This window comes from Podarcis bocagei (genome assembly GCF_964188305.1).
Source record: "Podarcis bocagei genome assembly, chromosome: 2".
Classification (NCBI taxonomy): Eukaryota; Metazoa; Chordata; class Lepidosauria; order Squamata; family Lacertidae; genus Podarcis; species Podarcis bocagei.
Genome location: NC_138126.1, coordinates 26,609,122 through 26,623,033, shown reverse-complemented (window position 1 = coordinate 26,623,033; position 13,912 = coordinate 26,609,122). Strand labels below are relative to the sequence as shown.

Genomic DNA, 13,912 nt, shown 5'->3' with positions numbered 1-13,912 from the left:
GACTCCGCTAACCCAGAAATAGTACCTCGGGTTAAGAACTTTGCTTCAGGATGAGAACAGAAATCGTGCTCTGGCGGCGCAGCGGCAGTGGGAGGCCCCATTAGCTAAAGCGGTACCTCAGGTTAAGAACAGTTTCAGGTTAAGAACAGACCTCCAGAACGAATTAAGTACTTAACCCGAGGTATCACTGTATTCTGTTGGAAGCCGCCCAGAGTGGCTGGGGAAACCCAGATGGAAGGGTTATAAATAAATTATTATTATTATTATGTGTAATCTGGCACTGCTTGGTTGAGAGCATTTAGGAGAGCATAGAGTTAAGCGTAAAGCCTTGATTTCATCATCTGTTACATGAGGATGAACTCTGATCCTGTTAACAGAGACAACCCTTCTGATCTGAGAAGGCCAAAAAAAAAGAGAGAGAGAGAGAGCTTTCTTGGCGTTCTTCCTCTGTTCCCGGGAGCAGCTCGCCATTCCGGCCAGGAGAAGGCGGTGGCGACACGCGTCTGCCCGCTCAGCCAGTACGATAGAGACGGAGGAGAAAACACCATAGACGCGCATATGCAAAGAAGGGGGGGGGGAAGGGCATTCAAACTTAGCAAGGCGCTCGGCAGTGGAAGTCTTTCCGTCCGCCGCTCGGATCAGGAAATAGCCTTGCGAGGGTTCCCCTTTGCGAAGGGCGGTAAGTCACTTTGCACGACCCACGTGTGCGGAGGGGGGGGGACCAGAGCTGTCAACCTTTCCCTTTCTAAAAGGGAAATTCCCTTATTCCGAATAGGATTCCTCGCAAGAAAAGTTGACAGCTATGAGGGGGACCTGACTGAAGCTGGACTCGCTTTCCCGGGAGTTACACCCCCACCCCCCCAATTCGGTGGGACTTTTAACTTCTCGGTAGTCTCTCCCGGCTGAGTTCACTTTGCCCGTCGGAAACAGCAGAGGTTTCACGGGAGGTTTTTAAGCAGCTGTCACGGGTGCTTTAGCGGAGATGCGTGCATTGCAGGGGGCTGGACTAGATGACCGCCAGGGTCCCCCCTCCAACTGTACCGTTCTATTAATTTCTGATTGTGAGCGTGAAGGGCCACACAGTGATCACCGCCCGTACTTTTCCGCACTACATTTCCTCCCTGCCTCCCTGTTTTTACAACCCAGCAACGCTCAAAAACCCACACCTGCAACTCTGGATGACGTTGCATGCATCTGATGGAGGGCGATTTAGTCCAGGGATGCCTATACAGTATAAATTTGTTCAACTTTGAAGGTGCCACGAGGGTCTTCGCTGGATATCGCCCGGGTTGTTCCTGTCTGAGACGTTTCTTTTGAGATCAGAGGTAGGGAAATTCCCCTATCAGCTTTACAGAAAGTGCGATTTTAAGAAAAGGCTTACTATTGCAAAATAATAATTCGCAGCTTTGAAAATGTTTAACCCATGTTGGGTGTGCGCAGAAGGAAAAACACGTACCTTGGGATGTGCAAGCACAGGCACTGAATTTGTTGTGCAAGAGGGTACAGTGTGAGATCTACAGCTGCGATCAGCACAAAGTTTGAGGTTTTGCAATAACTCCTGTGTCCTTAGGTACAAAGCAGAGGTTTAATGCACCGTGCCAAGGAAATGGGGGGGGGGGTGAGAGGCAAAGTAAGTACACTTGGCTTTATAAAGAGGACAGATCTCCCCAGCCCCCAGAAACTATTAATTCACAACAGCTTAAAATAGGGTTTGCAGAAAGTAGATTGTGATCTACTGGCAGATCTTTGGTTTGCAATAGATCAGCAAGGATTCTGACTGCCAATTGTTTAATAGCCGCAACAGCAACCCCCCCCCCCCGAAAAAAAGATTGATGGAATGAAGTTTGGGGACCAGGAGTCAATTTTTTTGTGTGAGAGGACTGGAAAATCAGTTCCGGTTCTGAAAACAAATTCCTGGGCTGAACATATACTCAGAGGCACTGTGGTCCTCAAGTCTCTCTATCTTTGCCACTGTTTTGCACCTGGTTCCAATTGTTGTATCTTTGAGTACTGTTATTCTCCAGCAGATAGTATTGAGAGGCATGGGGGCCTATGAACCCAGTGGTGGTATATTTAATAATAAGATGATGATGATGATCAACAACAACAACAACAACAATTTTATTATTTATACCCCACCCGTCTAGCTGGGTTTCCCCAACCACTTTGTGCAGCTTCCAACAGAATACTAAAACACGATAAACTTCATAACTACCAGCTGCCAGTACCCATGAATTTTTCCGGTCCCCTTTCAAACCTAGTGGCCAGTAGCTCATTGGTGATTTCTGCAGTTGGGCACACGTTCAAGGGATCTCAGTGTTTCAGTCAATGATTATAAACAGGGGTCAGCAAACTTTTTCAGCAGGGGGCTGGTCCACTGTTCCTCAGACCTGGTGGGGGGCCGGACTGTATTTTTTTTGGGGGGGATGAACGAATTCCTATGTCCCACAAATAACCCAGAGATGCATTTTAAATAAAAGCACACATTCTACTCATATAAAAACACCAGGCAGGCCCCACAAATAACCCAGAGATTCATTTTAAATAAAAGGACACATTCTACTTATGCAAAAACACACTGATTCCCAGACCGTCCGCAGGCCGGATTGAGAAGGCGATTGGGCCGGATCCAACCCCCCGGGCCTTAGTTTGCCTACCCATGATTATAATTATGAGCAGGCACTTCCCAGATTATCATATTCTCAAGGTGGAGCCAATTGATTTAAAGGTGTGCTCAGAGAGCGCAATCCTGCGCACATTTACTCAGAAGTAAAGTGCACATGGCGCTGTGTTGATAGCCATTCAAGGGCCGTCTTAAAGAAGCATCAGTTCTGCAGACAAGAATATAAAACCCCACAACTTCATTATAAGACTTCTGCAAATGCTCAGTAACTAATTTCCTCTGTCTCTTCAGCATTCCACCAACGTTTAAAATGGCATCGTGGAATGCAAATAAAAACATCCAGAATTCCACTAGACAAATTGTGAACCCTGACCTTGACATTGAAAGAAAAACGGCCTCCTTCAGTGTTGAACGACTGACCAATATACTGGATGGAGGTGCTGAAAAGACACAGATGCGGAGGACAGTGGGTAAGTCGTCCACATGGAAATAAGTACCGGTATTTGTGTTATTTTGAACGTTGACGATACGCTATTTTAAATGCTTCCCCAACTATGCATCGTTTGCCTTTTGGTGTATCCTCCTTCGCAGCGCTTAAAAACAATTTTTGGAGCTGGATAATTTTGTTTGCAACAAAAGGCGTAGCCAAACTAATTGTATTTTTTGCAGTCTTCAGAAACTGGACTGGTGAGATGATTGATTTTAAAGAGGCTCTTCCAGCATGACCTGTTCATTGCACATTCATCCTGATTAAGTTTGTGCAAAAGCTAAAACAGTGGTTGTGCAAGAACCTTGAACCTTGTCCAGTAATGTATGAACAGCTAGCACAAGCTTTTAAGCGCTGGAATTAACATGCTGGCAGTAGTCTGTCCCCCATCAACTTGTATGCATTAAATGATGGTGGATTTCATACAAGTTCTCAGCAGGCTGGACTAAGATGGCCTCTTTTGGGTCACCCCCGACTCAGTGATTCAGTGAAAAAGAACCTTAGGCTAATGTGAATGGCCTGGAGGTTTCTACTGCGTTGTAAAATGCTATAGATCAGGCTTCCTCACCCTCGGGCCCTCCAGATGTTTTGAGACTACAATTCCCATCATCCCTGACCACTGGTCCTGCTAGCTAGGGATTATGGGAGTTGTAGGCCAAAAACATCTGGAGAGCCGAGGTTGAGGAAGCCTGCTATAGATGCTTCACTGCCAGAACTGCATTTTCTTCTGTAAATCTCGTGGTGAACATCAGTGTAATTGCAGCTTGGTTTTCCTGTGTGTGATTCCTGTGCCTCGGCCTGCTTAAAGGATCGTTGTGTACTCTGCAGAAGCCATGATCCAGAGTGATCCGGTGTTCAGCCTAGAAAACCAGTACTTCATGAGCCAGAATGAAAGATACGAAGATGCTGTCAGGAAGTCCGTTCACCTCTCAAAGATGGCGGCCAAAATGGGATGGGCAACAGGCGGACCTGAACTGGCTTACTGCAACAGGTGATTTGAAAACAATAAAATGCTGCTAGAATTGTATTTTAGCTGTCTTAAAAAAGTGACTGCTTTCACCTAAGCTAGGTGAGGCGGCTTGCTATAGTCAAGGGAAATCTCTGGCTTCTGAGAGAGTGTGCGAATTTGTGGCAGACAGAATTACCTGTTGTCGATCCTATACCTTTTCAGAGTTGAGAGGACGCCACATCTGATTTGAAAATTTACCTATATTTTTATTATTTTTGTAAGCTGCTGCGAGGTTTTGTTCGGTTACAATCAAGCAACGTGTCAATGTTTCTAAATACACAAAGGAGCAGTTATGACCATATTGCCTCGTTCTGGGCAGCCGTAGAATGTGAAAGGGTTTGGGTTCAGGTTCAAAAAGCACAGGGGGAAAGGAAATGTATGGGGGGAGAGCTTGAGCACAGTAGTTCAGGCACCTGTGACTTCAACATCGGCATCGTGCGATGTAGGGATTCCCTTGCACTTGATCTGGAAACGGCAATTAGTGCAGAAAGTGAGCGAGAGTGAGACCCTGTCAACATGTCACCTGGCTGTTCAGAAAACTGCTCTGGATGCTGATTGGTTACTGGGCCGGGTTCAAGGTGTTAGTATTAGCATATAAAGGCCATAGCAGCTTAGGATCAGCTTACTTGATGGGTCACCTTAACCCATATAAGCCCACCGGACCCCTTCATTCCTCAGAATGGGCACTGTTGCAGGTTCTATGCAATATTAGACCTATACTTGCAATAAGTCTATCTCCTAGTGTGCCTGCACCTGCACATTGGAACTCCCTGCCAGTTGAACATCAGGCAGCCTCCTTCACTGTATCCTTTTCGGTGTTTGCTAAGGACATTTTTGTTCAGGCAAGCCTATCTGGACACCTAAAAGCTGACATGTTCTTCAATCTATGTTTAGCTTAATTATTGATTTTAAGTCTATTTAATTCTTTTTTAAAAAAGAAAACACCTGCTTTTACTTCATTACCGTTTTGTTTTTCGTAAACCGCTTAGAGGTTCTAGTTGCAATCAGGGTGGTGTATAAATTTAAGTGCATGAACAGAAAGTAAGGTTGCAGCCTTAATTTTGCTTACTTGGAAGTACACCTTGTTGAATTAAATAGGGACTTACCGTACTTTTGAGTACACATGGTTAGCTAGGGATGGGAAACCCAAAGGACACCTTCCAGCCCTCCCTCTCTAACAACAACAACAACCACAACAACAACTTTATATGAGTGGCTTCCGACAAACCATAAAACCACAGTAAATCATCAAACATTAAAAACTTCCCTTTACAGGGATGGCTTCAAGTGTCTTCGAAAAGTCAGATACAGTGGACGCTCAGGTTGCGAACGTGATCCATGCGGGAAGCACGTTCGCAACCCGCAGCATCCGCAACCCGCAGCGACGCATCTGCACACACACGGGTCACGATTTGGCGCTTCTGTGCATGCGCAAAGCGAGATTTAGCGCTTCTGTGCATGCGTGACCGCCGAAAGCCGGAAGTAACCCGTTCTGGTATTTCTGGGTTTCAGCAGTCTGTAACCTGAAAAAACACAACCTGAAACATCTGTTACGCAAGGTATGACTGTAGTTGCTTGTCTGTTTGACAGCTGACAGGAGGGTGTTCCACAGGGCGGGGGACACCACTACTGAGAAGGCCCTCTGCTGGGTTCCCTGCAACCACACTTCTTGCGGTGAGGGAACCGCTCGGAGGTGGACCCTCAGTATCTGGGCTGAACGATGGGGGTGGAGGTGCTCCTTCACGTATACAAGGCCAAAACTCCCCCCTTCCCTGCTGTTGGGATTTTCCCTAGCCCGCCCCCCTCACTGACTCTGCTCCATACCTTCTGTGGTTGCCAGGTTAGAACATGTCCTTGAACTATGCTAATACCTCTTAATTGCCTTTACTGGTTGTAAAGAGCTCAGACATCTGCATAATTTGCATGTAGCCTACTGCATACAGGTGAAAGTTCCATCCACTGCTCCACCCATTGTGTGTGTGTGTGTGTGTTTGTGTTGTTGGCCATGCTCACCACTGGCACCTAACCCTCAAGCTGAAAAAAGCCCCTGTCCCCTTTCTGTGCACACTTACTGTACGTCCCGTTTGCATCGGACGGCACTGTAGAACTGTACTGTAGAAGCCAGTGAGGTCAAATATATATTGTTCCGTATTTGTGGGAGCCCCTTGGATTTATACTGCAGGAGGGTAAGGGCAGAAGCTGCTGCGGGAATGAGTTAGTGAGGGCTGTCAATGGCTTTTGTGGGCAAACCGAACGAACGGGTAATGTTAGGCCATGTTGACTGGCTATTTCAAAATGTGCTTTTCTAACTTGATCTTAAAAAGTTAGATAAAGAAATCTTACAGAGTAAACAAAAAATGTATAAATTATTAAATAATATACAAACAGATCAAGAAATTAAAAGTAAGAATATGTTAAGGTGGGAACAAGATTTAGGTTATGAAATTGAATACAAAGATTGGGTTACCAAGATTTTGGACCAAATGTGCTTTTTATCAGTCGTATCTACCAGGGAGCAGTATGGCACAAGGAGGAAGACAGGGGTCATGCCCCTGTTGTGAAGTTAAATGCCCCACTGAAATGTCACGTTCTCCATTGATGTAATCGCCCTGCGCTTTGCAATTTTGATCATACGCTTGGGGACTAACGTCAAGGAGATGACAGGAATTGTATATCCTTTTGCAGGGCTCTTCATGCCAACCTGGCGTTCAACGTCCATGTGGTCTTTGTTAAGAGCCTTATGGGGTTGGCCACAGACGAACAGCTCGCTAAGTGGCTCCCTTTGGCAGAAAAATTTTACATCGTAGGGACCTATGCCCAGACCGAACTGGGTCACGGTAAGTTTCCTAACTTATTGTGGCTCTTAGGGCCAGAATCCATCCAAATACCACAAGGTCAAATTCCACTGTGCCAATGGGGACCTAATGTAGCAATTGCTCCAGAGCAGTTGTGGGGAACTTTTGCCGCCAGCCCCCCAGGTCTGAGTCCAGGCAGCTCCAGCTGGCATTTTGCCTTGCAACAGAGTGGGCAGCTGACCACCCAGAAGACTCCGACCATTGGCAATTGTCTGGCAGTGCTTTAGGGGCTCTGTTCCCTGAAGGCCACAAGAAGAAAATGGCTGGTAGTCTAAAACTGTCAAGTTCAACACCTGAGTTTTGATTGCAGGGAAGATCCCTATTTTTTGTTTTTGTTTTTTAAAAGACAGCTGGAGAATAGAGGTCATGGGGAAATGGGGTTAGCCACACTCAGGGCTTTATTTTCCAGCCGGAACTTGCCAGAACTCAGTTCCAGCAACCCTCAGGTGGGCGCAATTGCCATTATAAGAGAACAAGGAAGGCGTTCATGGTGATTTCTGGCACCTGTTTTTCTAGAAAAATACCACCGGCTGCACTGACCATGAGTCAAGGAAGCCCCAAATTAAAAAACTGAGTTGCCTGTGAGGGTGGAGCTCGCTTACAAAAAAGGAGAAGTTGCACCCAGTCTTGAGAACAGCACAGCTGGGATTTGTGGGCCTGACTAGTGAATGTGGAATCTGCTAGTGGTCTTGCGATGCTCTGAGAAACCGTGTTCTTTGTTATTAAAGGAACTTACCTTCGGGGATTGGAGACAACAGCCACCTTTGATGCTGCGACCCAGGAGTTTGTTCTCAACACGCCAAGCATATCTGCCATGAAGTGGTGGCCGGGAGATTGTAGGTAGCAAACACACTCAGGGGTGGGGCCTTTTCGTTCGTTCTGTGCTTTCGTTGTTTCCGAAATCTTTAAAGGGTGTATTATAGCTGTGTGTTTTAAAAGTGTAAGTGGAACACTGTGAATGAATCCACTTGGTAAAACGTACAGAGTAAAACCTGCTTTCCATTTGCTGCATTTCAGCAGGAAAACACTGGTTTTCCTGGGGTAAGCGCCAGGACAGATGAACCCAGAGTCCCTTCCCAAACCCCTGGTTACTTGTCTTCCCAATCTGCATCTCTAATTGCAGCTTTGAATATGGTCAATGCTGGAATATAAAGGTATCATAGTACCATTATACAGATCTATGGTGCAACCGCACTTGGAATACTGTGTACGATTCCAGACACCCTACCTGAAAAAGGAGATTGTGAGCGTTAAAATCGAGATGTGAAAAATATGGAAACAATGAGGAGAGGCAGGACTTGGAGATTTGGAGATATGCTTCAAGGTCCAGACTGGGAAGTCCCGAAAAATTAATAATTATAATTTGGATGATAATTTGGTCTTTTATTTTAATTTAGTTTAATTTAATTTTTTTAAAGTTTTTTTAGTTTAATTGGATTATGATTTGATATGTTAATTGGATGTTTTTTATTGGAAAATAATAAAAATGATTTAACAACAACAACAAAAAGGAGATTGTGTAGCTGGAAAGGGTTTGCGAAAGGGCAACCAAAATGATTGGGGGGATGGGAGCAGGTTTTCCTGTGAGGAAAGGTTGCAACATTTTTAGTTTAGGAAGAAATCAAGAAGCAGGGGGTGGCCTAGCTGTGCGTAACATTATGTATAATGTGGAGAAAGCAGATAAGAGAAAAGTTTTCTCTTTAAGAGAGGTTTGGAGAAATTCATGGAGAATAAGACTGTCAGTGGTTCCTGGCTACATAGGCTATGTTCTCATGTCACTGTAGCTGGGAATGGCAGGTGAGGAGTATTGCTCTTGCACTCACAGGCCTTTGGCCTTATGCAATAATAATATTACTTATACCCCGCCCATCCGGCTGGGCCTCCCCAGCTACTCTGGACGGTTTCCAGCAGAACATTAAAAGCATAATAAAACATCAAACATTAAAAACTTTCCAAAAACAGGGCTGCCTTAAGGTGTCTTCTAAAAGTCAGATAGTTGTTTATCTCCTTGACATCTGATGGGAGTGTGTTCCACAGGGCAGGTGCCACCACCGAGAAGGCCCTCTGCCTGGTTCCCTGTAACCTCACTTCTCACAGTGAGGGAACTGCCAAAAGGCCCTCAGCGCTGGACCTCCATGTCCAGGCTGAATGATGGGGGGTGGAAACGCTCCTTCAGGTATACAGGGCCAAGGTTGTTTAGGGCTTTAAAGGTCAGCACCAACACTTTGAACAGGGCTGTTCTTATGTTCTGAAAACGCCGCTTAACTTTTCGAGGAATTGATGACTTATTTTTCTCGCCCTCCATTCACCCTTACAGTGGGACGAACGGCGACTCACGCTGTGGTCTTTGCTCAGCTTTACCTGAAAGGGAAGTCGTATGGCATGCATCCCTTCATGGTGCAGATCCGCAGCCTCCGAGATCATTCTCTGGAACCAGGTGACTTACTCCAGAGAGTCCCGAGACGATTCTGCTGGGTGGTGTTTTTTTTATCTCTTTCAAGCCTGCCAATGCTGGGCTTTGACCATCAGAAACAGGAGTGCCTTGAGATCAGTGGTGCCATCAGGGCAGGCTTGGGAGGCAGACATAGAAACATAGAATTGGAGAGTTGAAAGGGATCCTAAGGCTCAATCTAGTTCAACCCCCTGCAATCGCAGTCTTGGGCCCCTCTCATCAGAATGATCAAAGGGCCCTCTAAATGCAAAAATAAATCTGGTTTCCAACATTATTTTTAAGCTCAGGAAAATGCTTTCATGTTGTCATGTGGGTCAGATATATTCATCACTTTTGGGGCTGTGCCATAATAATAATAATAATAGTGAAAAATAAATAAATAAATGGAGAGAATAATAGCAGAGTTCATCAGACACCATTACATACAGAAATACATTAGCCAATCTATTAAAGTATTAAAACATTATTGACAGGTGCAAAAAATGAGGGGGTGCAAAGGGTGTCCGGCTTACCACCATTTGAAGGTAATGTCTGTAGTCCTATACAGTGGTACCTCAGGTTACATACGCTCCAGGTTACATACGCTTCAGGTTACAGACTCTGCTAACCCAGCAATAGTACCTCGGGTTAAGAACTTTGCTTCAGGTTGAGAACAGAAATCGTGCTCCGGCGGCACGGCGGCAGCAGGAGGCCCCATTAGCTAAAGTGGTGCTTCAGGTTAAGAACAGTTTCAAGTTAAGAACGGACCTCCGGAACGAATTAATTTCTTAACCCAAGGTACCACTGCACATGCTTACTTGGGAGTAAAGTCCCATTTGTCTCAATGGGGTATTCTGCTGAGTAGACATACATAGACTTGCACTGTAAGTGAAGTAGTACATACTGCTGTCTAATTTGGGGGGATTAATAAAAAAGAGTTCATAAATTTTTCAGTGCTTTCTGTTGGGCAGAAGAAACGTCTGCTTTCATTGGTGGGCATTAGACCATTAAGTCCAGAGTCTATTGTTCCCTAACCACATCACTGTGCAGAATGCTGGGTTATGTATCCTGATTTCCAAAAGAAACTTGTGGAAAATTTGCACAATTTTTTAAACCTGTCTGTCTGTCTGAATCCTTGCTTGTTTCGCTCCGTAGGAGTAACTGCAGGGGATATTGGTCCCAAAATGAGCTTTGAAAATGTTGACAATGGCTTTCTCTTGCTGAAGAATGTTCGGATTCCGAGGGAAAACATGCTGGCCAAGTTCTCTCAGGTAAACTTAGCTGTGGATATGAAACAGGTTTCATCAGTTGCACCATAGCAAAGGCCTCTAGTTATTCTCTCATGTGTGGAATTTCATATGGAATCTATCAGGTGGTGAAGACAGAATGTCAAGAATCTTCATGAACTTTCATTCTCTTTTTTCATTTTTTTTAAGAGACTAGTCCTCATAGTGATCGAGGAATGTTTGAAAACAGTGCTTTTTCAGGGTTTATTTGTTTGTTTTAAATGAGGGGCCAGTAGTCATATTTTGATAAAAGTGCTGTGGGCAATAGCACAAAATGGCTGCCATGGGCAGCAAAAAAAGAGGTGACAGAGAAACCGGTGACAGGAAGGGGGAAAAACCACTGTCTGAAAGACATTTGCAGAGTCTGTAAATGCTTCAGAGTTCTGAGTACTGGACTTAAATTTTGCTTCTGCTAACACACACCTCTTTTTTTATTATTTCACAATTTCCAGGTCCTGCCAGATGGCCGGTATATGAAAAAAGGATCCGCACAAATTAACTACCTTACTATGATTGTGGTCCGTGTCCTCATGCTTCAGAATGAAGTTGTCCCCAATCTGATGAAGGCATGCACCATCGCAATCCGATATTCCGCAGTGCGCCGGCAGTCTGAGCTAAAGCCCGGGTATGGCGGGAATTGAGAGCTTGGCTCCAGGCAGGGATACGTTAAATGTCCTGCTCCTCTGTTGACTATTTTTATTGTTGCTTTCCTCTTTTCACACCAACTCTCGGTGTTCCGGCCACTAATCCCCACTCCCACCCCTTGTTTTCTTGATGCAGCAACTTAAACTATTAAGCAAGCAGATGAATTTGCAAATGTTGAAGAGGCAGTGAAGCTGCTGGAGCCAGGAGTGGGGTGGGGGCCGGAAAAAGGGGGGTTGGGAAACTAGTGTGAGGGACCGGGTGCCCCAAGGGTCTTGAAAGACCTACATTGGCTCCCAGTACGTTTCCGAGCACAATTCAAAGTGTCGGTGCTGACATTTAAAGCCCTAAATGGCCTTGACCATTTAGGTATACCTGAAGGAGCGTCTCCACCCCCATCGCTCAGCCTGGACACTGAGGTCCAGCTCCAAGGGCCTTCTGGAGGTTTCCTCACTGCAAGAAGCGAGGTTACAGGGAACCAGGCAGAGGGCCTTCTCGGTGGTGGCACCCTCCCTGTGGAACACCCTCCCTTCAGATGTCAAGGAGATAAATAACGATACAACTTTTAGAAGACACCTGAAGGCAGCCCTGTTTCGGGAAGTTTTTAATGTGTGACATTTTAATGTATTTTTAATCTTTGTTGGAAGCCGTCCAGAGTGGCTGGGGAGACCCAGCCAGGTGGGCGGGGTACAAATAATAAATTATTATTATTATTACTTTGGAAGGGGACGCTGTTTACCAAACATGTCTCTGTCTCAATATGTTCTTCCTCCTTCTGTGACCACAGATACCTGGCTGTGTGTTCATGCTGTCTCAGAATTTATTTCAGGTCAGGAAAGACACAAACATAGAGGGAACCCAGGGCTGTCTGTGTGTGTACATTAAGGCTATCGAAAACAGCCTCTGCTTAAATCTGCTTAAAATTATCTTTATTTTAAAGGTGTTAGAATGTGCATGTGCAGACTTCAAGTTACCTCCATGTATTTTGAAAAGGGATGTTTCCTGGAATGGGATTCATTTCTGCGGCTTCCACTAGCGCAAAAACTTACTTGAATCAGCCCCTCTACCTGCCGCATGGCCACCGCTGGCCCCCTAAGCTAGTCAGGTGGAAAATGCTGTCCTGTTAACATTGGAATAAGATCTCATCGCTAAGCCGGTCACCACCTGTGAGTGGATGTTTTGGGGGCATGTGGTTGGGTCAGTTCGTGAGACAGAAATTGGCCGCCCTGCGCTGGCTTTCCAGAATGAAAGAGGAAATGCAAAATGGAAACCCCTTCGGGTAATTGGAGGCTATTCGTTTGCCGTTCGTTTTGGATAATCTGCAACATTTTCTCCCCCCTCAGTGACCGGGAGGCAAAGATTCTTGACTATCAGACCCAGCAACAGAAGCTTCTCCCTCAGCTGGCAACCGCCTATGCCTTTTACTTTGTTGCAAAATATCTGCGGGACTTCTTTGACAGGGGCTACATGGAAACCAAAGAAGGAAAGTTTGACTTGCTCCCTGAGGTAACGTGAAGAAAGATAAGCAATATCCCTTCAAGCCTTCCTTTAGAAACCTTTAAACTTTGAAAGGTGTGTAATAAAACAAACAAATGATCAGAAGAAGAAACCCAGAAGATTTTGAAATATTTTTTAAAAAAGAAAAGAAGTATCAGGAAGAGGGCTACTTCAGATATATATCCACATTGCTTGATTTGCAATCAGATGTGTGAGGTGATATTTATCTACGTTTACAGTGGTACCTCGGGTTAAGAACTTAATTCATTCCGGAGGTCCGTTCTTAATCTGAAACTGTTCTTAACCTGAAGCACCACTTTAGCTAATGGGGCCTCCTGCTGCTGCCGCACCGCCGGAGCACAATTTCTGTTCTCATCCTGAAGCAAAGTTCTTAACCTGAAGCACTATTTCTGGGTTAGCGGAGTCTGTAACCTGAAGCGTATGTAACCTGAAGCGTATGTAACCCGAGGTACCACTGTACTTTAAAAATATTTACATGCAAAGCCCATCCAAAGCCGTTTACAACAATAAAAACTCTCCCCCTCCTTATAGAATATTAGTAAAACAATGCTAAAAACAATCCACAAGAATAAAACAGACTAAGAAAAAGTAACAGTTTATTTTAAAAGTGACACAAGTGGTGTGGCTGCTGCAGGCTTTCCCTCCTCAACTGATGTATTTTCCCCCCTCAACTGACAAACCTGCTTGTAAAAACCTGGCTGTTGCAGCTGATTTTAGATATTCAGGAAAGGCAAGTGTTACATTCCCTTCAAACTGTGCTGTTTCAAGCTCTGGGTGTTGGCAAAGCCGAGTGCCTCTCCCACATTTCCAAATACAACACTTGCTAGACGTGGAAAGCTAGACGGAAACCTTTGCTCCTGAGGTACTTTTCACATGCAGGGTTCATTCAAACATGCGTCACCACATTACAAACACACTTGCCATCTTGAAATGGTAGAGTTTCAGGGGAGCATGTACTCAGTGCTGTCCTCGTGATTGAATTATCTGTTAAGTGAATTTGAATCTGCAGTTTCAGGGTTTAGTTCAGGGACAGTCACCTTGATGCCCTCCAGATGCCGTTG

The 13,912-nt window shown here is 45.1% G+C and overlaps 1 protein-coding gene across 3 annotated transcripts in view; it reads left to right on the top strand.

Annotated features, from left to right (window-relative positions):
• Positions 1–466: 466 nt before the first annotated feature.
• The window catches only part of ACOX2 (acyl-CoA oxidase 2), a 36,649-nt gene continuing 23,203 nt past the window's right edge, over positions 467–13,912 (top strand). Inside the window, exons 1-10 of one of the 3 annotated variants that reach the window (XM_081184134.1) lie at positions 467–679; positions 1,256–1,325; positions 2,933–3,093; positions 3,939–4,101; positions 6,805–6,956; positions 7,703–7,810; positions 9,292–9,411; positions 10,561–10,676; positions 11,144–11,316; positions 12,677–12,839. In XM_081184134.1, coding sequence (XP_081040260.1) covers positions 2,934–3,093; positions 3,939–4,101; positions 6,805–6,956; positions 7,703–7,810; positions 9,292–9,411; positions 10,561–10,676; positions 11,144–11,316; positions 12,677–12,839 — 1,155 coding nt within the window. In that variant the 5' untranslated portion in view covers positions 467–679; positions 1,256–1,325; position 2,933. Of the gene's footprint in view, positions 680–1,255; positions 1,326–2,914; positions 3,094–3,938; positions 4,102–6,804; positions 6,957–7,702; positions 7,811–9,291; positions 9,412–10,560; positions 10,677–11,143; positions 11,317–12,676; positions 12,840–13,912 lie in introns of all 3 variants that reach the window. The other 2 variants (XM_081184133.1, XM_081184135.1) reach the window with 2 other exon arrangements.